Source organism: Mesocricetus auratus, unplaced genomic scaffold (genome assembly GCF_017639785.1).
Source record: "Mesocricetus auratus isolate SY011 unplaced genomic scaffold, BCM_Maur_2.0 Super-Scaffold_100007, whole genome shotgun sequence".
Lineage (NCBI taxonomy): Eukaryota > Metazoa > Chordata > Mammalia > Rodentia > Cricetidae > Mesocricetus > Mesocricetus auratus.
In genome coordinates this window covers 1,326,698-1,349,906 of record NW_024429191.1, presented here as the reverse complement: position 1 = coordinate 1,349,906, position 23,209 = coordinate 1,326,698, and the positions used below count along the sequence as shown (strand labels likewise).

At 53.6% G+C, this 23,209-nt stretch overlaps 2 protein-coding genes across 3 annotated transcripts; both read right to left on the bottom strand.

Moving 5' to 3' along the window:
* Positions 1–15,648: 15,648 nt before the first annotated feature.
* On the bottom strand, positions 15,649–17,649 carry Socs1 (suppressor of cytokine signaling 1). 2 transcript variants are annotated; one of them, XM_040748088.1, is made up of 2 exons: positions 17,541–17,649; positions 15,649–16,777 (listed from the first exon to the last, which is right to left on the bottom strand). In XM_040748088.1, the coding sequence occupies exon 2, from the start codon at positions 16,725–16,727 to the stop codon at positions 16,089–16,091; it is 639 nt and encodes a 212-aa protein (XP_040604022.1). In that variant the 5' UTR covers positions 16,728–16,777; positions 17,541–17,649; the 3' UTR covers positions 15,649–16,088. The 2 variants fall into 2 exon arrangements, with proteins under 2 accessions (XP_040604022.1, XP_005084627.1); XM_005084570.4 differs by lacking the exon at positions 17,541–17,649 and adding an exon at positions 17,275–17,358.
* A 2,637-nt stretch (positions 17,650–20,286) lies between these two features.
* Positions 20,287–21,049, bottom strand: LOC121141241 (nuclear transition protein 2-like). The gene is made up of 2 exons (XM_040748089.1): positions 20,637–21,049; positions 20,287–20,454 (listed from the first exon to the last, which is right to left on the bottom strand). Exons 1-2 carry the CDS (start codon positions 20,968–20,970, stop codon positions 20,438–20,440), a joined length of 351 nt encoding a protein of 116 aa, XP_040604023.1. The 5' UTR covers positions 20,971–21,049; the 3' UTR covers positions 20,287–20,437.
* Positions 21,050–23,209: the final 2,160 nt, after the last annotated feature.

The following is a 23,209-nucleotide window of genomic DNA, read 5'->3' as shown; positions in this document are numbered from 1 at the left end:
GTGAGCTGGCCTGGGTCCCCAAAGGCAGGGATGGGGTTGTACACAGAGTAATAAAAGTTAAAACAGAAGGGACACCTACATCTGGTAGGGACTCCCTTGCCTCCTCCTCCTCCGTCCCCTCCTCTTTTCCTCCCCTCCCCCCCCCCCCCCGTTTTCCTTTTCTACCTCCCCACCGCTTCTGCATACATTTATTGAACACCTGCTGTGTGCCAAGCACTTTCCTGACCCCAGGACTGAAAAATGCCCTGCTTATATTCTAAAGGAGCCATCCATATCTGCTCCTGTGGGTGGTGGGGAGCTTCTCTTTGTGGTCGAGGCTGTTTCATATGCTATTGTGAATGGACAGCCTCCTATCCATCTTGTCACTAGAGAAGCCTCCCCCACCTGACCCCTTCCCTGCAGGATAGCCACCAGCCTAGGGAGTAGGCTTCCACTTCCTGGTCCCCTGATTTCTCTTTCTGCAGCCTCTTTCTGCTGTCACCTCCCTCCTGCTGTCACCCACAGCTATTCTGGGCCTCAGGTCCCTTTCACTTTCTGCTCTGCTCTTCCTGCTCGGTGGTTCCCCACCCTCCTCTGCTCCTCCAGCCCCCTCCCTGCTGGCCTCAGGCTCTGCCTGTGCCCCTGTCACTGCCAGCTCCAGTGCCTGTTAGACACTGCACAGGGAGACAGCTGCAGAGCGCGGTGAGATCTGGGTTTGAATCCCTTCCTGGCTGTGGGACCTTGGTCCACCTTGAAGCCCCAAATCCTGTCTGTGCCACTTAGTAGGGCTATGGAGGCTGGGGGCTCCTCTGCAGGTCCCCTGGGACCCTCCAGGACTTGTATATTAGCTCAAGTCTCGGCACATAGTAGGAATACAGAACACATGCACACACCCACGGGCTGGGGCACCAAGGAAAAAGAACAAAATCCCTGGGAAGTCACCGAGCCACCTCTAAGCAGGGTGACCTTGGCCAAGCCCCTTCCCTCCCTGAGCCTTAGTTTCCCAGTGAAGCACCTGTACTAAAGAACAGCTGTCCCTGCCAGGCAGTGGTGGAGAACACGTTTAATCCCAGCACTTGGAAGGCAGAGACAGATCTCCAAGTTCAAGGCCAGCGGGTCTACATAGTGAATTCCAGGACAGCCAGGACTATACAGGGAAATCCTGGGTGGTCTAGAGGGGCCTCAGCTGACAGGCTCCATCCAGTTGCCTGTGGCTTTGTGTTTCACAGAGGCTGCCTCTGGATGCTTCTCGTGGTCCTTGACGCTTGGAGGGGGCATGTAGGAGCCACAGAGCCCTTAAAGAAGAGACAGGTGAGACACAAGTCACCAGTCTCTCAAGCACGTGGCCAGAGTAGCAACATTCAGGGACAGGACACAAGTTCAATAACAACTGTGTCCCCGCTCCCGTCTTCAACTTTGGGGGTAGGATCACACGGTGAAGCTAGCCTGAAACTTATGCTCCTTCTGCTCCAGCTTCCTGGAAGCTGGGACTACACTGTGTGTCACCTGTGGACTACACTGTGTGTCACCTGTGGACTACACTGTGTCACCTGTGGACTACACTGTGTGTCACCACACCTGTGGACCACACTGTGTGTCACCTGTGGACTATGCTGTGTGTCACCACACCTGTGGACTACACTGTGTGTCACCTGTGGACTACACTGTGTGTCACCTGTGGACTACACTGTGTGTCACCACACCTGTGGACCACACTGTGTGTCACCTGTGGACCACACTGTGTGTCACCTGTGGACCACACTGTGTGTCACCTGTGGACCACACTGTGTGTCACCTGTGGACCACACTGTGTGTCACCACACCTGTGGACCACGCTGTGTGTCACCACACCTGTGGACCACGCTGTGTGTCACCTGTGGACCACACTGTGTGTCACCACACCTGTGGACCACGCTGTGTGTCACCATACCTGTGGACCACGCTGTGTGTCACCTGTGGACCACACTGTGTGTCATCACACCTGTGGACCACGCTGTGTGTCACCTGTGGACCACGCTGTGTGTCACCTGTGGACCACGCTGTGTGTCACCTGTGGACCACACTGTGTGTCACCACACCTGTGGACCACGCTGTGTGTCACCTGTGGACCACACTGTGTGTCACCACACCTGTGGACCACGCTGTGTGTCACCTGTGGACCACACTGTGTGTCACCTGTGGACCACACTGTGTGTCACCTGTGGACCACACTGTGTGTCACCACACCTGAAATTTTCCTGTCTTTTCTCTCACTTCCCTTTCTCCCTTCTCTCTGAGATCTTTCCAGTCGTGTCCTCCACAGCTGATGCTGCAATATCTGCCTCAGCAATCATCTTCCTAGTCTTTTTCTTCTCATCTGAAGCTTCCTTTTTGGAAACATCTGTTCTTGTTTTATAGTTACAGTGTCTCCTATTTCTCTAAAGACTTTTTGCTTCGGTAAAGATTTCGCTTACTCCCTACATGGACTCCACCTTTTTCTTATTTTTCACATTATTTACTTACTTAGTGCACAGAGAGGTGTACACTATTCCTTCCACGGCACATATGTGCAGAACATCTTGCCAGAGACATATGTTTCCTTCCATCATGCGAATACTGATGATCCACCTCAGAACTGGTCTGCCCTCTGGCCAGCTTGCCATTATGCCCCTGACCCAAGCCTTGGGTAGTTTTATGTAGTTGGCACACTTGGGGGATGGAGACATAGCTGGTATACAGTTGGTAATGCTTGCCTATTATGCATAAGAGTCTGGATTCCATCCCAGGACAGCATAAACTGGGCATGGTGATGTATGCCTTTAATCCTAGTGCTGGTAAGTACAGGCAGAAGGGTCGGGAGTTCAAGGCCACCCTAAGCTAGTATATTTGGGGTCAGCTTGGGCTACATGAAACCTTGTCTCAAAAACAAAAGAAGCAAAAAAAATGTGTATTTGTTAAAGGTCCTGGTAGTGACTGGAGTGCTAATAGCCTCCTGACTTGTCCCTGTGGTACCAGGAGGTACAGCATGAAATGTCCATCAAAGCACCTGTGATGTACCAAGCACAGAAATTAAACCAGAATTCTGCCCCCCAGGGAACACGAGGCTACAGCAGGAGCCAAGTAGTACAGAGGATGCTGCTCAGGGCTCTCCAAGGCATAGGACACTCCCCTGCCCAGCAAAAGCCCCGAGTGCCAAAGGCCAAGGTTCGGAGGCTGGGCTTTGGAAAGAGATTCCCCAGTTCTTGGCATCCTTAGTGTGGCAGGGGCAACAGGAAAACCTTGTCCCAGCGGCCCTGTAGCCACCGCTGTTTAGGGAGTTGAAGCTGAGGTGGCCATGCAAGGTGTTATGGGAGTTGAAGGCGCTCCTCCCTTCTCAGCCTCTTGGGGAGGGCAGGGGTGGCAGCAGTTGCCTAGGCTCCAGTCTGCCTGACGTGGGTCCCTACCAAGCCGTGTGACGAGACCAGGCCACAAGAAAGAGGTTTCAGCAAGCGTTATCGCTTCCTGGAACTCAGACTCTGAGACTTCCCCGAAGAAGACCGGCTGTGCCTGGCGGGTGGGCAGACTGAGCGCCCCGGGGACCACGATGTCCCCTTCCTCCTCTGCTGCCCCCGATCTCATCTCAGTACCTGGAAATGCACCACCCTCCTACTCTGTGCCCCGAGGGATGCCAGCAACGGCTCCAGAGGCCAGGGTAGGTACCAGTCCAGGACCTTTTCCCTCTACCCGTGGGATGCTTAGGCCTGGCTGGGCCAAGGTGGCACCCCTAGGTGTCTAGACACCCGCCTTTACTCTTTACCTCTGGACAAGTGCTCAGGGTATTCATCAACTAGATGTGCACAGACTGGCCTCAATGTTACTGACAGAGAAATGGTCTCATCTCCCACCCATTCCATCTGGCCCACCAGACAGTTGGCACTCCTACAAGTGGCACCCCCAGACAGGCCCATGCTTTTAAGTTCTGTCTTGAAGAGGTAGGACAGCTCAAAAATCCAGCTCCAGGGTCTCATCATGAGTGGCTACGATGGCTCTAGAATAAGTCACTTCCTGATTCCCCAGTTAACACAGTTAACAGATACCTAGGTAGTCTGGGGTGGGGGAAGGGCACAATGGAGGCCCCAGGGACGAAGCCTAACCCTCCTCAAAGGCAAAAAGCTGTAGGCCCTGCAGTGGACTTCCTTCACTAGCTGGGAAGGAATGATTCATCACGTGGCCCAGAAAGTTTTGGAAGAACTAAATAAGGTCCTGTGAAGTGCTTGGCACAGTACTTCATATGAGAGTGTTCAATACCGAACAGCCTGTGGTCCGGTGTGGTGGTTCATGCCTGCCATCCCAGCTCTGAGCAGCTGAGGAAGGATTATGGGCTCAAGGTGCCTGAGCCCTTCCAGATCCCCTTTGGCTGAGTCCACAGCGTCTACTGACTAAACCCTTCCAGCTTTCATTGCCTCAGGCCTAGTCAGTTTTAGTGTGAAGTACTCTAAAACTGGCCTCCTATTTTTTTTAGAGGAGATGGGTATTATAATAGTAATGTGGACATTTTTTTCCAGTGAGAACAAAATATATTATATAAACAATCATGACCCAGGAATGGTGAGGCAGGAGGATCAAGAATTTCAGGCCCAATTTAGTGAAACCTTGTTTCAAAATAAATTTTTTTTTAAATTAAAAGGGAGATCTGGGGCTGTTGCTAAGGGATAGAGCATTTGTGCAGTGTTGTGTAGTATATACCAGGCTTGGGGGCCCATCCCCACTGCTGAAAACAATGAGGGTTCCATGAAGAACCCTGTCAGGTAAGCAAAATCAGCAGCTGTGTCCCAGATGCATTCTGCAGCAGATAACTGGGCAGGCAGCAGACACCAGCTCCTGCCATAGGAACCTTGGCTTTTCTGGACAGAGGCCACTTGCCTGGCTTCCTAAAATGAAACCGGACTCCATTTCCTGCCTTGGCCTTCATTCCCGCCAGGCCTGACTGCCATCCCCACGGCTCTGTGAATGGATTCCACAGGCTTGAAAGAGACAGAAACATCCCTGAGACTAATATCAACAACAGAGGAAATGACGCATGAGCCAGGGACACCATGGGGCGGACAGCTTTGCTGGATTCAGGAGCCCTTCCAGCTGCTCCCCAATAGAGGAACGACTGACCGGGATGTGGATCAGGGCTGTGTCCTCTCAGCATGCAGGAGACCCAGGTTTCTTCCCTAGCAGTACCTAAACACAGCGTGGTGCAACATGGGGTCCCGGGACTCTGGAAGCAGAGATAGAAGCATCAAGGTCATCCTTAGCCACATAGAGAGCTCAGTGCCAGCCTGACTGTGTAAAACCCAGTCTCAACAAAACGAAACAAAGCCACAAAGAGAGTGACAGGGAGATCTCCCATTAGTCCATCTGGGCCAGATGTCTACTATGAGCGGGGAGGGGGGGGCCGTGAGGAACCCTGATTGACAAAGTCTGGTCATGCCCACCTAAGCTGCAGTGCTTAACATCTCTGGCTCCATTCGGACCACCACAGCATAGGTGGCAGGCGCTCCCGAGAGCTAAGCAATGACACAGCACTGGAGCCTTGTCCCTGCGGTCCTGGCATTTCCTAGGGACACAGGGCAGAGACTGTGAGCCCAGGTCGGTAGTCTTGGGAAGGAGAGGGTACTTTCAAATTCCGCAAACCCAACTCTGTCTGTGGGGCCTGTGTGAGACTTCCTTCCCTCCCAGGACTGTGTTCCCTGGGGATGCTGACAACGGCTTCAATGGCCCATGTGGGAGAGTCACAAGGACAGGGTTCAGCTTGGGGCCCCACAGAAAAAGCTGGACATCTATGCTTCTCTGAGCCTCTGGTCCTGCACCTCCAGAAAGAGAAAGAGGCCAGCTTCCTAAGAGCCGCCCGAGACGGGGAGAGAGCACACGGTTCAGTTTCCAGCTATCTCATCCTCTGGCTTTTCTGACGCAGTTCCCTCTGTCCATGCCCTCTCTAAAGAGGTGTGCTTTCCAGCAGGCTGCTGCCCATGTCTCTCAAGCTTCCCACACTTCCTAGGTGCCTCACGGGGGCTGGACCTGGTGATCCCCATTCCATCCTAGGTCCCCTTCCCTCCAAGCCTGCCAATGGCTCATATTCCCAGTGACTGGCAAGCAAGGGGCTTATAGTATATGTGTGAAGGATGGATGTCTGGCCTCCACGATTGCTGGGGACTACTACCCTCCTCCAACAGCAGCCCTGGATCTCTTTGCTGGCACCGAGATACCTGCCCGGGAAGGGACTGGGCTGGGTAGGAAGTTCAGGCTATCACTGCCAACACGGGCAGCTGGTTTCTAAGAAACCAGCCCAGGGACAGGAAGGTCTAGACAAGGCTCTCCGGATGGCTTTTGCTTTCGGTTTTCAGAGGTCAGAACAGAGCAGGTGCACAGACTTCTTGACTGAGTAGTAGAGTGAGCTCAGCTCTGTAGGGTCAAGGCCTCAAACAACAGCTTCCTCTGGACTGGGCCAGGCTGGAGCCTAGAAGTCTCTGATGGCTGCCACACAGCCCCGAGTTAGAACTGGAAGTTACATCTTAGGGATTGTGGACTGATGGGGACTGACTTTCACCGCTAGGTCCCTTATCTGTTTGCCCTTTATTCTATCTATGCCTGGGATCATTCATTTCATTCCTTCATTTATTGATGCCTGTGGCCCTCCTGACAGACTGTTACCCCCCTACACACATGTCCTGTGGGCCTCCTGACAGACTATACCCTCCCCCCACACACAGACATGTCCTGTGAGCCTCCTGACAGACTGTACATACATACACACACACACACACACACACACACACATGTCCTGTGGGCCTCCTGACAGACTGCACCCCCCCACGCACGTCAATTTTTCCTTCTTCAGCTATGAACTTCCTTTTCCTTCTTGCTCTCCTCTTCCTCCTCCTCTTGCAGTTTCTCCATCGTTTCCTTGCTTCTTCTCCTGTATTCTCCGTTCCCCTCCCTCTCTGGCCCCCTTCCTTCTGCTTCTCTTGTTTTCTCACCGCCACACCATCTGTCCTCCCCACCTCTCTTCTTTGTCCTGAACGTCACAAACTTCATGACTCAGGGACACTTTCTGCATGTTTATTTTTTTGAGATAGGGTCTCTTGTAGCACAGACTGGCATCAAACTTACTCAGCAGCAGAGGGTGGCACACACCTTTCATTCCAGCACTGAGGAGACAGACACCGGAGGATCTCTGTGAGTTTGAAGCCAGCCCAGTCTACAGAGTGAGTTCCAGGACAGCCAGGGCTACAAGCCAGTGAAACCTGTCTTGCAACAAACAAACAAATTTCAGATCCTCCTGCCCTTCCCTCCCAAATGCTGGGATTACAGATGTACACCACCATGCTCCAGTTTACGTAGTGCTGCTAGGGCAACTCCCAGACAGTAAGAGACTGTGTCTCAGGTCCAAGGCAATGCTTCCCTGTAATACACACTGAAATAAGTGTTTATTCAGCACGGGAACATTTGTGCATCTCGCGCCTAACTTAGCACCTGCTCTTGGGGGTGTCGGTGTCTCTTTATCCAGATGCCTGGTTCACCCCTGGCCCTCCCTCCATTTCCTTCTCTAGCCTCAGTTTAACTCCTCTCCTAAATCCCATGTGGAGTTCTCATCCTATTGCCAGAGGACTGTCTTTGTACCTGGTATACTTCTAAGCTCTTTAGAGATATCAATTCTGGTGTCTCCCTAACTATCCCACACTTAGCTAGGGAAACTGAGACACAGAGGTTAAGTAAGCATGCTTGCCAAATAAAGAGGAAGGAGACAGCAAAGGATTTCCTCCAGGAGCTCAAACCTGTCTGGAGAGCCACGAGAACCTAGTGGTGACTGGAGCAAGGGGACCAGGAGTGGGGTGGGGTCTAGAATGGACATGGGGGCCAGACCGGGAAGAGTCCCAAATTCCATGGAATGGTACCCTACTTGGGCACCTGGCAGTCACTTGCTGCTGGGGTGCTCTGGGGTCACTTCACTGCATAGATTTGCTGTAGAACATGGGGAGTGCCTAGCCTTTCCCAGCTTCATTGTCTTCATCTGTAAGGCGACAATAACCATACCTACCAGGCAGGGCTGGCTCAGGAAAACAGTTGGCAGCATTCATGTGCAATGTGTGGGTGACAGGAGGTGACTGTCCTCACTAGGTCTTCGTGAACAGTCCTGTTTCCCAAGTCATTGGTCCTGCGTCCCCAGTCCTCCTGCCCCATACCCATCCCTTGTCTTGACCCCAGTGAAGGGGCCTGCCTTAAGGTTCCCTGCCGCCCTCTGTCCCATACCACCCATCTGGTTGGGACTCCTCCCACCCCACTAGACCTGAGGACCTTCATTCCGAACCACCTTCTGAAAACTGTGATCCTTCCTGTCACCAGGCAGGTGGGGAAGGGACCCAGCCAAGGTGAGAAAGATGCTGGAGATCTGAATTCAGGTCCTCCTGCTTGCCCTGCAGCCCCAGTTTTTATTTTCATTGGAGGCTTTCTGCTCAACCCAGGCAGTGCATCAATGGTGTCTTAAACACCTCTCTAGGTGGATGTGGAGGGTGTGTTGTAATCCCAGTGCTTGGATACAGAGGCAGGAGGACCAGGGTTCAGACCAGCCTGAGCCATGTAGTAATTTCAAGGCCAGTCTGTGTTTTTTGAAACCAAAAACAAACCAAACAAAACAATCCTACATCTCTGACACTTGTTAGCCTCTTGCTTCTTTGCTTCTTCACTGTGCAACATGTAGGGTCCTCAGCCTCTTATGGCCTCAGCACTCCTGTCTGTGAAATGGACAGTAACAGCGCCTGCCAGGTAGGGCTGGTCAAAGAAATGGCTGGCAGCATTCACTCCATGTCTCACACAGACAGCAGAACCAACTGTCTCAACTGTTTGCCCATTAGTGACTCTGGCATTCCACACAGACCATTATCTAGTTCCCTTGATATAAAATTTCCTTAAGGCAACAGTAACCTGATTAGGCTAGGGATGGCTCAGTGGGTAAAGTCCTTGCTATGTAAACATGAAGACCTGAGTTTGAATTCCCAGTACTCACACATAAAAGAACCCATGAGGAAAGAGACAGGGGGATCTCTGGGCCTTGCTGGCCAGCTGGTCTAGTGGAAAACAGTGAGTTCAAGTTCAATGACAGACTGAGGGAGCATGATTGAGAAAGACACCTGATGTACATCTACATGCAGGCAAGTGTACACACACATGCACATCTACAGGCAGGTGTGCACACTCATACATATCTACATGCAGGTGTACACACATGTGCACATCTACATGCAGGCAAGCGTGCACACACATGCACATCTACATGCAGGCAAGCGTGCACACACATGTACACATCTACATGCAGGTGTGCACACACATGCACATCTACATGCAGGCAAGTGTGAACACACATGCACATCTAAATGCAGGCAAGTGTGCACACACATGTGCACATCTACATGCAGGCAAGTGTGCACGTATGTGCACATCTACATGCAGGCATGCAAACACATATGCACATCTACATATGTGACAAGACAGAGCTGGTTGTCACTACTCCTACCAGAAAACAAGGAGGCCAGGATGGGACCTGGCCATGGGTTTGTTGGTTCAGTTGACATCAGGGCAGCTGGCACGTGGCACAATGATTTGGAGCTTTGAGGAGTTTGCATTCAATTGCTCAATGCCCATGACCTCTGTAAGCCAGGGCAGTGGCAATATACTAATTGAGCCTGATCCTAGTTTTATGAATGAGGCCACCATAGCCCATCAGTTGGCAAGCCAGATCTCAAAGCCAAGTCCAAAGTTTGGGTCCTAGCTCTCTCTGCCCCTCCATGCTGTATCCTAGAGTGGAGTGCCATTGGGCAGGGGCCTTTTGAGGTTGAGTCACCCAGGCCCCACCCTCTCTTTTCCTTCATCCTGGTTGTCTGGTCATCTCTCCTGGCTGCACCCAATTGCAGGGAGTGTATGGTTCACCCACAGGTCCCTGCAGGTTCCTGGGTAGGGCCAACTTTTCGTGTCTCTTTCCAGGCTCCACCCTCACAGGAAATCAACTGTCTGCCTCATGCTTCCTAGGTCCTGGCTCACCCTTATCTGCACCCATGGGTCCTCTGATCTGGCAGCTCCTCCAGGCTGGATCCTAACACAATTTTGCTGGTAAGCCCTCCCTGCCACCAGCCTGTGTTGGCTTCCTGGGCCTACACTGTGGGAAAGGTCAGGCTATGGTGGTGGGTTCTCTGAGCTTTGCTGGCCTGTGGGCATCCCCAGTATAAACCCTTAGCCCTATTACCTCTGGTGTGTAGGATAATGGTTCTTAGTATCAGAAGCATAGGCCCAAAGTCCAGCCCTGTTGCCCATTTATTCCTCAGCCTTTTGGAGCCTGTTTCTTCACAATGGAAGCTGGGTCAAGCCTCGCACCTGGTGGTTAACAATAAACAGTGCTAATCTATCACAGGAAAGGCAGGTGTGCTGGCACATGCTGGTAATCTCAGAATGCAAGGAGCTGCGGCAGGAGGACCATAAGTTCAAGGTCACTTCAGCTACACAGCAAGACTCTGTCAAACACAAGTGTCTTTTCATTTAATGTTGTCTGGGAGGCTAGTAGCTTCCCATTTGCAAGTAAGGAGAAGGGTTTGAGACCCTGAGTAACATGGTTGGGGAAGGTGTTGTGGAACATCACTTTAACTATGGGAAGATGTGTTACATTTGTTTGTGCTGCATTTGTTTAATTATGTAAAGATGTGTAGCTAGCTGTTTTACCTTGCCTGCCAAAGGCACCTGATTGGTCTAGTAAAAAGCTGAACGGCCAATAGCTAGGCAGGGGCTGGCAGGCAGAGAGAATAAGAAGGAGGAAGACTCTAGAGAGAACAAGAGAGAAGGAGGGTGATGCCCAGGGTGAACCAGACAGACACAGAGGAAACAGGAAAAGATGACATACAGAATGAAAAGTTAATAGAGCTAGTGGGATGAACATAAGAATTGATAATAAGTCTCCGTGCTTGACACAAATTAGAGTCACTTGAGAAGAGGGACTCTTACTTGAAGAATGGCCTCCAGATTAGTCTGTGTGTGTGTATCTTTGGGGGCATTTTCTTAACTAACAATTGATGTAGAAGGGTCCACACCCACTGTGGGCTATACCAACTCCTGGGCAGGTAGTTCAGTTCACACACACACACACACACACACACACACACACACACACACACACACACACACACACGGGCAAACTGAGTAAGATAGTAAGCAGTACCCTTCCATGGCTTCTGCTTCATTTTCTCCCCTCAAGTTCTTGATTGAGTTCTTGCCCTGACTTCACTCAGTGATACATTGTGACCCGAGAGTTTAAATAAACACTTTCCTCCTCCAAGTTGCTTTTGGTCAAGGTTTTATTACAGCAACAGAAAAAGACCTAGGACAACCAGAGTTCAATTCCCAGTACCCACATCAAGTGGGCTCACAGCCATCTGTAATCTAACTCCAGGGAATCTGATACCATCTTTTGATCTCCAGGATGCTGTTACTCATACACAATACACTTCTGTAGAAATATTATATGCACATACACATAATTAAAAATAAAAAATAAATATTATTTGTTTTTTCAAGACAGTTTCTCTGTATAGCCTTGGCTGTCCTGGAACTCACTTTGTAGACCAGGATGGCCTTGAACTCACAGAGATCCACATACTTCTGCATCCTGAGTGCTGGGATTAAAGCCATGTGCCATCACCGCCTGGCTTAAAAATAAATATTCTAAAAGTGGGTGTGAACAGGGCATGGCTATCACTCTGACCTGGTGTAACCTTGAGACATGCCTGCTCTAGGCCTTGGAAGGAGCCAAGCAGGCTGCATACACAGGCCCCCATTCACTTCACAAGGGGGCCACTAGTGAAGGAAGCCAAGCAGAGGTGAACATAGCCCAGTGCAGCCCAGTACGTGCAGTGATGTCATCAGCGTGCAGTCCGTGGCAGCCCAAGAATCACTGGCTGAAAACAGAATGTGCCTGGACCAATGCTTTAGCCACGTACCACAGCCAGCACCTACCAATCACACCTTACAAATTATCACACAAAACATGATGGCCTGGGAGCAGGAGCTCTTGAGCACTGAGCCATAGCTAGGCAAGGCCCCCTGCAAAGGCCTCGGGTCTTCAAGCCTGTGGCGGCTGGCATAGCAGGCACGGAGCTGACCCATATTGTGTGCAAGGGCAGGACAGCATGGGAGTCACTTTTGGGCCTGGGGCCCGTAGTTCCCATAAGGGTTGTGGCTTAGTTCCCAGGTTCAAGTTCAAGGTGCCACACTGGGCACTGCTATTGTGTGATTTTGCTTTGGTGAATATAGTACTCCGCTGAAGAACCTTGAGGCTTCCCCAGAATCTAGCTAGGCACTTTCAGGGTGAAGTCTGTGGGAAGCCTGACCAGCTGCTGCCCAGGGGTGTGGAGCAGCCATGCAAGTGGCCCAGATTACAACCACCCATCAGCTTCACCCACCTCCTTCCTGGTCCCCAGTGAGCTCAGGTGGGCATGGCTTCAGGAGCCACATACTGCTGTGTCCTAGGGTTCTGTTCAGACCCAGGTGCCAAACAGACTCACATTGGGATTTTGAGAGAGGCCTTCTACAACTGGCCTGTGTTGGGCCTTGGCCTTCTGCTTCCCCTTGCTGCTAGCCTGTTGGAGCAGAGGTCCGGCCAGGAGTGACCCTATACAGGCAAGAAGCCCAAACCTGTGCTGTCGGGACTAGGCACCTCAGCCCCTCTCTAACCCAAAGGCCAGAGGACCTGGTCCCAACACAGGGTGTGTCCAGGTTCCCTCGGAAGTCCCCCCCCCCTGAGACTGATGGGGCCCTGCACAGCACAATAGACTTCCCTCTGGGGAATTATGTGGTGAGCAGAGCCAGGCTCTGCTGTGGGGCCTTTGTCCCCTCCACTATGCCTTCCTTCCATCTTTCTTGGTCAGTTCAGATCTGTTACTTCAAGGACTCTCGGATGGTCTTCCTAACATCATCCAGAGCCACACGCGACCACCAGGCACCGTTAGTTTCCCTCTGAGCACTGCTTCTTTTTGGAATATCATTCCTTTATATTTACCAGCACTCTGCCTGATGACAGAGCCCAGAACCCCTTTTCCATTCATTTATGTATCCTTGGGCTTAGAAGAACACCTGAAATGAGTAGTGTTTATTATTTCTCACTTATATAGGCCAGGCTAGCCTTGAACTCTCCATCTTCCCAGACTCCACCTTAGTGTTTGTTATCTGGACCTCCATACATCCTTCATGGAGCACCTCATTGTGCAGACATTAGGTACCTACTATATACCATAGTTGTGTCATAAGTGCTTTATGATGGTCACTCCAGAGAAGAGGCTTGCCTGTCCATTTCATGACCAACTCCTAAGGTTGGAGAGCCCAGGAATGCATGTCACAGGTTTCCCCCCTCTTCTTTCCCTCCTAAGAAACTCAGCTTGGTGGTGGAGCGTTTGGGAGGTACAGAGGCAGCACTGGGGAGGCAGAGGCAGGTGGATCTCTGAGTTAGATGCCAGCTTCATCTACCGAGCGAGTTCCAGGCAGCTAGGGCTACACAGAGAAACCCTGTCTCCAAAATATGAGAATATGTGAGAGAGAGAGAGAGAGAGAGAGAGAGAGAGAGAGAGAGAGAGAGAGAGAGAGAGAGAGAGAGAGAGAGAAAGGAGAGGGACAGAGGCAGAGACAGAGAGACAGAGAGACTAACTCATCTTGCTGAAAACAGGGCCAGCCCACTACTCCGAGGCCTGGTGGCATCTCTGGAGTTTCCTGCACCTGAGTCTGCTCTTCTGCCTCAGTAAAACAAGGCCCGCAGTTGCTAGCCGTGCTGGCTTTAGGCAGGTCTCACACACGCTAGTGTGTGCGTGCGTGCACCCACAATCAGCCAGTCTCCTTTCCCTGTTTGCCAGCCCCACACTCCACCTGGCCCCCTACTTGGTCCTTCCTCTCACTTTTCATTCGTGTGCACCGACGTAAGCACCGATGAATCATGAGGCTGAGGTTTGAGGGCCAAATAGAGAATCTGAACCCCAGGGAAGCCACAGGGCGACAGACAGACACTGAGTGCCGCTCCCAAGGGGCTTTTAGGTCACCTTTCGTATGTCAGGATGGATTTTTTTTAAATGACTCATAAAGGGAAGAAGGGGGCAGCTCCGGGGAGTGTGAGGGACAGGAACCTTTATTCCTAGCTGTTCTGCCTCAGGCTTTTACAAAGCAATGGGTCTGTGATATAGACTTCTGTAGTGAACACAGAACTTGTCAACTTTTTTTTTCAGACCAGGAAATCCCCTTGGCTTGCTGTAAAACTACCTGCAAATTCAACCTATGCTTGAAGGAGGGCCTGGTTCCTGCCCGTGAAATGGGGCTGACAACAGTACCCCAGTACCAATCAAAAGGCCCAGGTGATGGACAGCTGGCTTGTGCCAGTGTGGGAGCTCCCCTTTGCGTTCTAGCCTATTTCCCAGGGATAGGAGCCTGACTTCCAGGCAGGTCCAAGTATTTTAAACAGGGTCTTCCCAGCTAGCCACCGCCCCACCCCAGCTCTAACTAGGAGGCGTGCAAGGTATCACTAATATTGCCACCTGGTCTCTCCCCTGCAATGGTAGGACCTCATTAATTCATACAGCAGGGTCTGGACTTAAAAAAGGAGGAATAGAGGGCAAACCAAACATGGCCTCCATCCTCCCACCCCACCTCCCTGAAGAACTAGCCGCCCTGGGTCTGGAGGACTCTGGCCCTTCTAAACCACAGAGCAAGCCTGGGCCCGGGGAGGGGGGGGGGTGTATGCCCAGAATAGCTGCCTCCTCTGAACTCAATCATTGGACACTAGGAAAGCCACTAGAAGCGTGTCCCAGACTGAAAGAACCATGACAACTCCTGAATATGCAGTGAAGCACGCTTAGCCCCAAACGTGGCTGCCACTCAGTACGGCAGTTCCTACCCAGCCCATCTGTCTCGGAGTCAGTGTCCTGGGTCCTCTCCTGTCCCCACCAGGGTCCTGAAACAGCCCTTCCACCTGGACTCCCGCCACCACCAGCGCCTCACAGAGTTGGGCCTTCGGAGGCCCAGAGAGGCAAAGGGAATTGCCCCAGCCACCAGCAGCACCAGGGCCCCTGCCACCACAGACCACAAGGCAGAGTGGGGTGGGAAGCGACAGTCAAGCCAGCATGGCTCATCATCCCCTCTGAAATACTTGATGGCTTGCAGAACCTGCCACTCCTTCCAAAAACTCGGTAAGCCCTGGCCGCTCTGCCCCACCCTCTTCCTGGAAGTAGTTGTGGTCAGAGGAGCAAAGAAGTTTCCTCTCTGTCATCCATTTCAAACTGATGCTGGGTGGACAATCAAAGGGGCCCACCTCTCTATCAGGAGTGGCCTGGCACCAATTACCTGTCCCTCAGTTTTCTCCTCTGTACACTGAGGACAAGGCAGTAAGTAGTACTAAGTGTCAGGGGTCGTCCCTGGAAACTGTGCTCAAGCGTGGGTAGCAGAGACCTGGCACGGATACTCAGGAGAGCTCAGATTGGAGCCGCCATCTTTCCAGACACACACCAAAACTAGCCCGGCAATTTGGTCCCCAGCGCTGTGGGTGGAGCTATGCAAGCCCAACCTCCCCCAGCATCCCCCAACCGCTTCAAGAAAATCAATCTGCATACCCTGCCCCCCACCCCGTCCTCAACCCAGGACATTGGCCAAAGTATACACTTCAGAAATCTTTTTTTCTTTAAAAAAAACTTTCATAATAAAGTTTATTACCTAAACTGGCTGTAAAAATATAAAATAGGGTATTCTGCATAGCAGAAAAATGAAGCCAGAGACCCTCCCCCACCCCTGGTTTGTGCAAAGATACTGGGAATATGTAAACATGGAGAGGTAGGAGTGGAGTTCAGGTTCTTTCTGGCCCCAGACAAAAGCTGCTACAACCAGGAGACCCGGAGGGAGCACCAGGAGGGGAGGCCCCCCCGAGAGGCAGGATGGGGTCTCTGGCCAGAAGCCAGAGGCACCTCGCCCTCCACACCCACTCCCTCCGACCCAGGCGGGGAAGGCTCCCACGTGGTTCCAGGAAAATAATAATAATTAATAATAAGAAATAATAAGGCGCCCCCACTTAATGCTGCGGGCACGGCGGCGGCCTGTCAGATCTGGAAGGGGAAGGAACTCAGGTAGTCGCGGAGTACCGGGTTAACAGGGATGCGCGCCAGGTTCTCGCGACCCACGGCGGCCACGATGCGCTGGCGACACAGCTCCTGCAGCGGCCGCACGCGGCGCTGGCGTAGCGGGGCCCCCAACATGCGGCGCGGCGCCGCCACGTAGTGCTCCAGCAGCTCGAAGAGGCAGTCGAAGGTCTCGCGGCTGCCGTCCAGGTGGAAGCGGCCGGCCTGGAAGTGCACGCGGATGCTCGTGGGGCCCGAAGCCATCTTCACGCTGAGCGCGAAGAAGCAGTTCCGTTGGCGACTATCGCGCACCAGGAAGGTGCCCACGGGCTCAGCACGCAGCCGCTCGTGCGCCCCGTGCACGCTCAGGGGTCCCCAGTAGAAGCCGCAGGCGTCCAAGAGAGCGCTAGTCCGCGTGATTCGTCGGTAATCAGAGTGGGAGCGGAACGTGCGGAAGTGAGTGTCGCCAGGGGCCGGGGCCGGGACCGCAGGGCAGGGCCGCGGACGCGCGGGGGCCGCCGGCGAGGACGAAGACGAGGATGAGGAGGGCTCTGGCCGCCGTCGGGGCTCTGCTGCTGGGGAGATCGCATTGTCGGCTGCCACCTGGTTACGTGCTACCATCCTACACGAGGGGCCAGCCGGAGGGGTGGGCCATAGCGTCCGGGGCTGCGCTGATAGGGGAGACAGAGGCAGTGAGCCGGGCGACCGGGTGGCGCTGTCCGGCCAGCGGACCCCAAGGAGCGAGGGCTGAACGCGGAATCCGCCCGGAGCCTCGGAGCCTCCGTGGGCTCATCTGCGAAATAGGCCATTCCCGTACCTGGAACCCTTCCAGGCTGGTGGTGGAGCCCATCCTCCCCGCGCGCGTGGAGAAGGGGGCGTGGAGAGGGGCCCGACTTCGGGCCGTCCCCGCTAGTGGCTCGCCGCCCAGCGGCTGCCGCCTGCTGGCCATGCCGGGGACTGGAACCCTGGTGGGCGATCTGGGCTCAGGGCCGAAGAGGAGGCGCTGCCGGCACCCCACGCACGCAGGGGGCCGCTTGGGCGGGCGGGCGCCAGAGGCGTGGCATCCACGACCCCACCGTGCAGTCTGAAAGGCCAGTCCTGCGGGGCTCTGCTCCCCTTCCTCCCAACCCCTCCCACCTCCTCCTCCGCCGCCGCTGTCCCGGCTCACCTGGCGGCGGGACGCGGGGCGCCGCTGCTGGGGGCTCCGGGGCGGCTGTCGCGCATGCTCCGGGGCCGGGAGCCGTGCAGCTGCCACGGCCGCAGCTCGCTCTGGGGCTGCCTGCCCCTGCATCAGGGTCTTAAACCTGCCAGAGAGGCTCCGCCTACCGGTCCCACCCACCGCCGCTTTCGGTTTCTCTTTCCGGCGAGTCTTTCGGGTCTACTCTTTCGCCTCCTGTGGCTTTCCCTAGAGAAGGTTGTCTCGCTCCGTCTTACCCCCGCGCCTGCCCTGATTGGGACCTCTGCGTCCTGGGGTTCTGGCTCTGCCTCGAATCTTCTGGCCCGTGTCTGGGATGGCCACCTTAGGACCTGGTGCCCGCGCTTGTCCTGTGGCCACCTTCGCCCTACATCCCGACAGCCGGCCGGGTGGGATGCTCGCGCGGCGCTGACACTCCGGGTGTCTGAGTCCTCTTGGTCAGGGCTCCGCCTTGCCTGGAGCCTGCGCCCCCTTAAGAAGCTCCTCCCTGCTAGGGTTCTTCCCGCCCAGGACCCGAAGGCCTTGGCAATCTCGGTCCATCTTGGAGCCCAGCGACCCAGTCCTGAATCCCGGCGGGGCCGCCGCCCTCCTCCGGAGCCTCGGAGCCCAACGCGCGGGCCCCTCCCGTTGGTCACCCGGCCTGGCCTTGGCTTGGGCTTCCCAGGAAGCGGTGGCCTGACCGCAGAGGCTTCAAAGGAAGCCTAAGGCGGTGCGGGAGGGGCGCCCCCGCTCCCGGCCGAGTTCCTCGGAAACCGGGTGGGGTTGGGCTGGGTCCCCAGCGGCCTGGACTCACTCTCCCACTCCTGCTACGTGGGCAATTGGAGAAACTGAGGCCCGGAGCGGAGCTGTGATTCACTGTGGCTGGACATCTCCAGACGAACCCATTACGAAAAAAAATGAGGCTTTCTCAGCTGTAACCCCAAAACTCTGCCTTCTCACCCTCCCGACTCAACCTTCCAGACACCCTGAAAGCTCCAGCATCTGCCTGCGCAAGGGTTCCCGTGATCCGTGTACACCTTGGGCTTGGGATCCAGGCGGTCAGACCTATCATTAGGACACTGTGTGGTTTCGTGATTCAGTTTGTCCTGGAAGACCATGAGTAGATGCTTGGCTGGTGGCAATGTTTATGAATGAAGCCGGGTGAGGAGGTTCGCGTGCAAACTTCGGTGTCTCGCAGTGACGCACACTGCCCTCTACAGGCTTCTCTCGGATTGTTGCCAGTCGGCTAGTCTGAAGCTCTGCGGCCAGGTCCTCCTGGTCTCCCTGAGTTTTCCCAGGCTGAGCCCAGAGCTCCACATTTCACCTAAGCACAACTTGAATTTGTGTGGCCGGGGCTGGTAGTGGTCACTAGGATTCCAGGCAGGCATCACCATACTTGGTTTATGCAATGCTGGAAACTGAACACCGGGGCCTTGTGCATGCTGGCCAAGCTTGTCCTCTACCAACTGATCTACATACATCCCCTGCCCCAGTTACTATTCTTTTTGTAGTACTGGAGGTTGTTTACACAGGCAAAATCCTACCAACAGAATTCCATCCCATGCCTACTGTGTCCCTTTTAGACACCCCAGCCCAGAGAGTATAGAATAGAGCAGGCAAAGTGGAAGAGGAGGGAAGTCTTTTTGGTACAGTATCCCTTGGGACTTGGCAGCAGGAGAGCTGGTGCTGAGGTGGGTGGGCCTGCCAGAAGGTGGCAAGGCAGGCTTCTGAAGGCCTGCCTCCCTGCCACTATAAATAGCAGATGCTCAGGAGAGCTACCTCTCCCCTCTGCCCGGCTAGCCTCTCCCATCCATCCTTAGGGATCATACTTTTACTCCCTTTGCTGTGACCTATGGCTTAGATTCTTGACTGCATGCACTTTCTGATCTTAAATCACTCCTGGGCCCAGTGGTGTGGTCTTTACCACTTTCATGGCACGGACACTGTACAGCCAGGGTTCTGACCCCAAAGCCTTTGCCCCACCCACTGCATGGCAGACTGCGGTACTCCAGATGGTCTCCACACTCAGAGGTGTCTCATTGTCTTACTGGATCCCTAAGCATTGGGAGCCCCTGTACCCTGACATGGCTGCAAAGTCCAGGGTGAGTCAAGCAGAGCCTTTGGATGCAGTTTTCCTCACAGCCTACATTGCAAACAACTCAGTTTCAGTTTCTAGAAAGTTGTGAAGAAAGTTGTGAGTTCAAAATGAAACCAAATCCAGATGCCAGAGGGAAAAAGAAATGTGCTGAGCAACGGCTTCCTGACCTGGGGGCCCAGAGAAGAATGCCCATTTTGCATATTTGCTGAGATTAATAGGTGTCTATGCTGGGACTCGAACTCAGGGCTTCATGCTCTCCACTAGCTGGGCTGTCTTGCTATGTGACAGGTGCTATGGTTATAAGAATGCAGTTTGGGTCTGGATGCAAGTGGTAATTCTGTGTCCGCCACAGCCTGGCATGTAGGACACCTTTCTCTAAGCCGTGGAGGTGGGGTAGAGAGGATTTGGTTTCTGGGAGAGGGAGACAGGATTTGGTTTCTCTTTCCAGCTTTGACAATGTCATTCTGGGAACTGCCCCTGATGTGTGTTGATTTTGAAAGTGCTCTTTGCCCAACACTCCTTGGAGGGGGAGGGTGCCCGGCCCCCATATGGGAGTGCTGCTGATGGGAGAGACTGGGAAGATGAAGCAGGGAGCAAAAAGGACGACATGCTCCTGAACATAGCAGCATGCGACAGGGATAGAACAGAGCCTGGGCAGACCCAGATTCCACAGAACACTTGGGTCTCCCAGAAATGGAATGGGGGTAGGCAGCCAGCTGCAACACAGGAGTCAGCACCACTTTCAGGAATCAGTTCCTTGGAGGTTGAACTCACTCCGAAACTCTAAACAGGGTGGTATGTGCCTATGCATGCATCCAAGGCAATAACCAATTGCCTTGAAGTTTTGGATAGGGACACTATTAAATAAAATGAAAACACAAAACAAAGTAAAACTGCTGACTCAAGGATAGTCTTCCAGGGTACAAGCTTTAATCCATGTTGCATAGAAATTGCTGCAGTGACATGTTCCTGTAAGATCAGCATCCTCCCAACATTCCCCTAGTCATGGCTATCTCCGTTTGGGATCAAATGGACACAGGAACAACCTGGAGTGTTGTCTCACTTGTGTCTTCTCCCTAAAAGACAGAGATGGGAAAGGGGACTTTACGCTAGTTTCCCATTCACTCCTCCCTCCACCCAGAAGCCAATGCTTGTCGTTCAGCTGGCCAGCTGGCCAGCTGCCCGCCTGAGCAGGCTGTGTCCTCTTCCCTGCTCCTAGGCTGCATCAGAGTCCCCCATTGCTCCACTAGGCAGGTACCTGAGCCACGCCTCTTAGCTCGATGCGTCCGCTTCCGCCTCCTTGCCGCCTTTCTCTTGTTCACCTTCCCTTCCAAGGTCTTCCTGGTCTTGGAGCAGCTGCCACGGTGGCCGGACCTTGGAGTTGAGTGTCGGGAGTGCATGGTTTGTTTGGGGTGCCTCGATGGCGGGTTGGGGCTGGGGTTGGGGCTGGAACTGGAGCTTGGGTGGCCCGCGAGGCTGCAACTCGGGCAGTGATGGCTGCAGTTGCACTGGTTGCAGGTGTGACCTTGGGGCCGAGAGGAGCTATGTGGGTGCGGATGAGTGGTGGAGGGGCTCTGCATCTTGGTGTCCATGGGAGGCCACACTTGGAGGGGCAGAGACCTCCTCCTCCTCCTCCTCTTCCAGCAGGCCCAGCTTTGGGAAGTCCCCACAGGTCCCAGTTATATAGCTGGGTCAATTGTGATGGCACAGGCCACAGAGGGTGACAGGTATGGCAAAACCCCAGGGCGGGGCAGCTTTCAGGACCTGTGGGTCAGACTGTGTTGAGGCCACATCTCAGATATGTAGCTTCCTGTTTCTTCTGTGTGTTCACTTCTTCATATTCCAGTTTCCCCAGCTTTGTGGAGTGGGGATAATAAATCCTTGTACCCGCCTCACAGTGACATTGACACTGGGAATATTAACAATTGACACCGTGAGCGTCAGAGAGGACCAGTCTGCAGTCAGTGCTTCAAGGCTTCTGACAGCTGCAGAATGTTCTTTTCCACCTGGCCACCTGCTGCCTGACCTGCCTTAGAGGGATAGCCAGTGGTGGGCAGTGAGGCACTGTGCCCTGACTGGATAGCATCTTGGACCAAAGGCTTACAGTGACTAGGGGTTGGAATGGGCCCACCTCCCCAGCCGCCTTCCCAGGTGAGAGGTTGAGGGTCAGGTTCAAAGCTTAGTTTGCACTGAAGTCTGATCGTGGGTATGCCATGGGGTTTCCCAATGCCTGAGATGAGCCCTTCCTTCCGTTATTTTGAGCCTGGGATGCCATCCAAGTCTTGGCAGTCCCCCAGTGGGACTCTGTTCAGCCTCTGCTCCGGCCCCTAGCCTGGAAGAAAGGCCAGGTTGAAGCTGGTGTGCTCTGCCCAGTCTCCAGCCTCTGGCCAGCATTTACTGGTACGGGCCTTTGTTTCTCGGGAATGGTTTCTCTCTTGAAGTCAGGTCTTTAGCTTGACGGCAAGTTAACCACTGAGCCACTTTGACTCACCTTCTGTTGATGAGACAGTCTCCGTGAGCTGGCCTACAGCTGAGGGTGACTCCACCTCCCTTTTGAGTGCTGAGGATTGCAGGCATACACCACCGTGCAGAGCTCAGATCTGACTTCTTAATAAACATGCCAGGTGGCCCATTTTGAAAACTGCCTGGGTTACTGAGCCCTGCCTACTGTAGTCATCCTTGTTTTAGGCAGCTTTGCTTGGGAGCATCCCAGTAACTCCAATTAGCAGGCTGAATGGTAGCTTCCTCTCCCTCCAGATCTGTGCCCACATTCTAAGAGCATGGAGCCTACCAATGTGACCTTACTTATGGAAGAGGTATTTGAAAGGGTATAGAAGCCTTCACATCGACTGGCAAGTGTCTCACAAAGGTTACAACTGTAACAAGAGCCAGGGTTTGACCCCAAGTTAAAGGCACAATAGCCATAAGTCCAAAATTTCTGGAGCAGTGGCTAGTGGCAGCTACATCCAGAGTTCTATCATCTAGACTCCTGTTCTGGGCAGCACACCTGAAACAGGCTCTGTGCTCTGAGAGGTTGAGCAGCCAGCCCTTTACCGCGTGGGGAGGAGACTTTGCCATACCTGAAGGACTTTTTGGGGGGCCTCTGCCCTATCATCTTATTACTGCTCATCCTTCAAAGTTCGCCCCCAACTCCCCAAAGACATTGTGTACTCACCATGGTTTTTTGACCCTTTCCTGAGGACCACCTCTAGGTTCCACTACCCAGGTTCCCAGTGACTGAAAGGGAACCTCCGTGGCACAGTGAATGAAAGCCAAGGGAAAGCAGGGCTCTTCCACAGGGCAAGTCACACCTGCTGGATCTCTTGTGTAAGAGTTAATGGGAGATGGAATCAGGAAGGTTGCAGACCCCGACTAGTGCAGGTACCAGGACCTGGGCCTTCCCTTTGTGCTTCCCAGGGGTGTGCTGCCTTGGCAAATGAGTGAACCTCCTGGGAGGCCAGGAACTAACTTCCCAAGGGTGAGGGGGCCAGAAGAATTGCACTAAGAAGCAGACATATCCTCTTTGGATCTCCAGGACAAGTGTGTCCTAGTCAGACATATGTCTGAGGACGAGGCAGGAGTATTGTCCCTTCATCTATGTGTTCTAACCTGTCTCGATTTAACCCTGACAGTGACTCCAAGTCAGCACTGCACCAGCCAGCCTTTCAGAATGGATCCCCACCCTGGTGGCTGTTCTCCGGGAATGCTCTTCTGCGCGCTCGCGCACACACACACACACACACACACACACACACACACACACACACACACACACACAGGCAAAGAGGGAAACCAGGAAAGTTTCTCAGAGACTATTTTCTGAATGTCCTC

Bases quoted from the DNA above. Each gene is read 5' to 3' on its own strand.
- Socs1 (XM_040748088.1), bottom strand. From the start codon at position 16,727: ATGGTAGCACGTAACCAGGTGGCAGCCGACAATGCGATCTCCCCAGCA.
- LOC121141241 (XM_040748089.1), bottom strand. From the start codon at position 20,970: ATGGACACCAAGATGCAGAGCCCCTCCACCACTCATCCGCACCCACAT.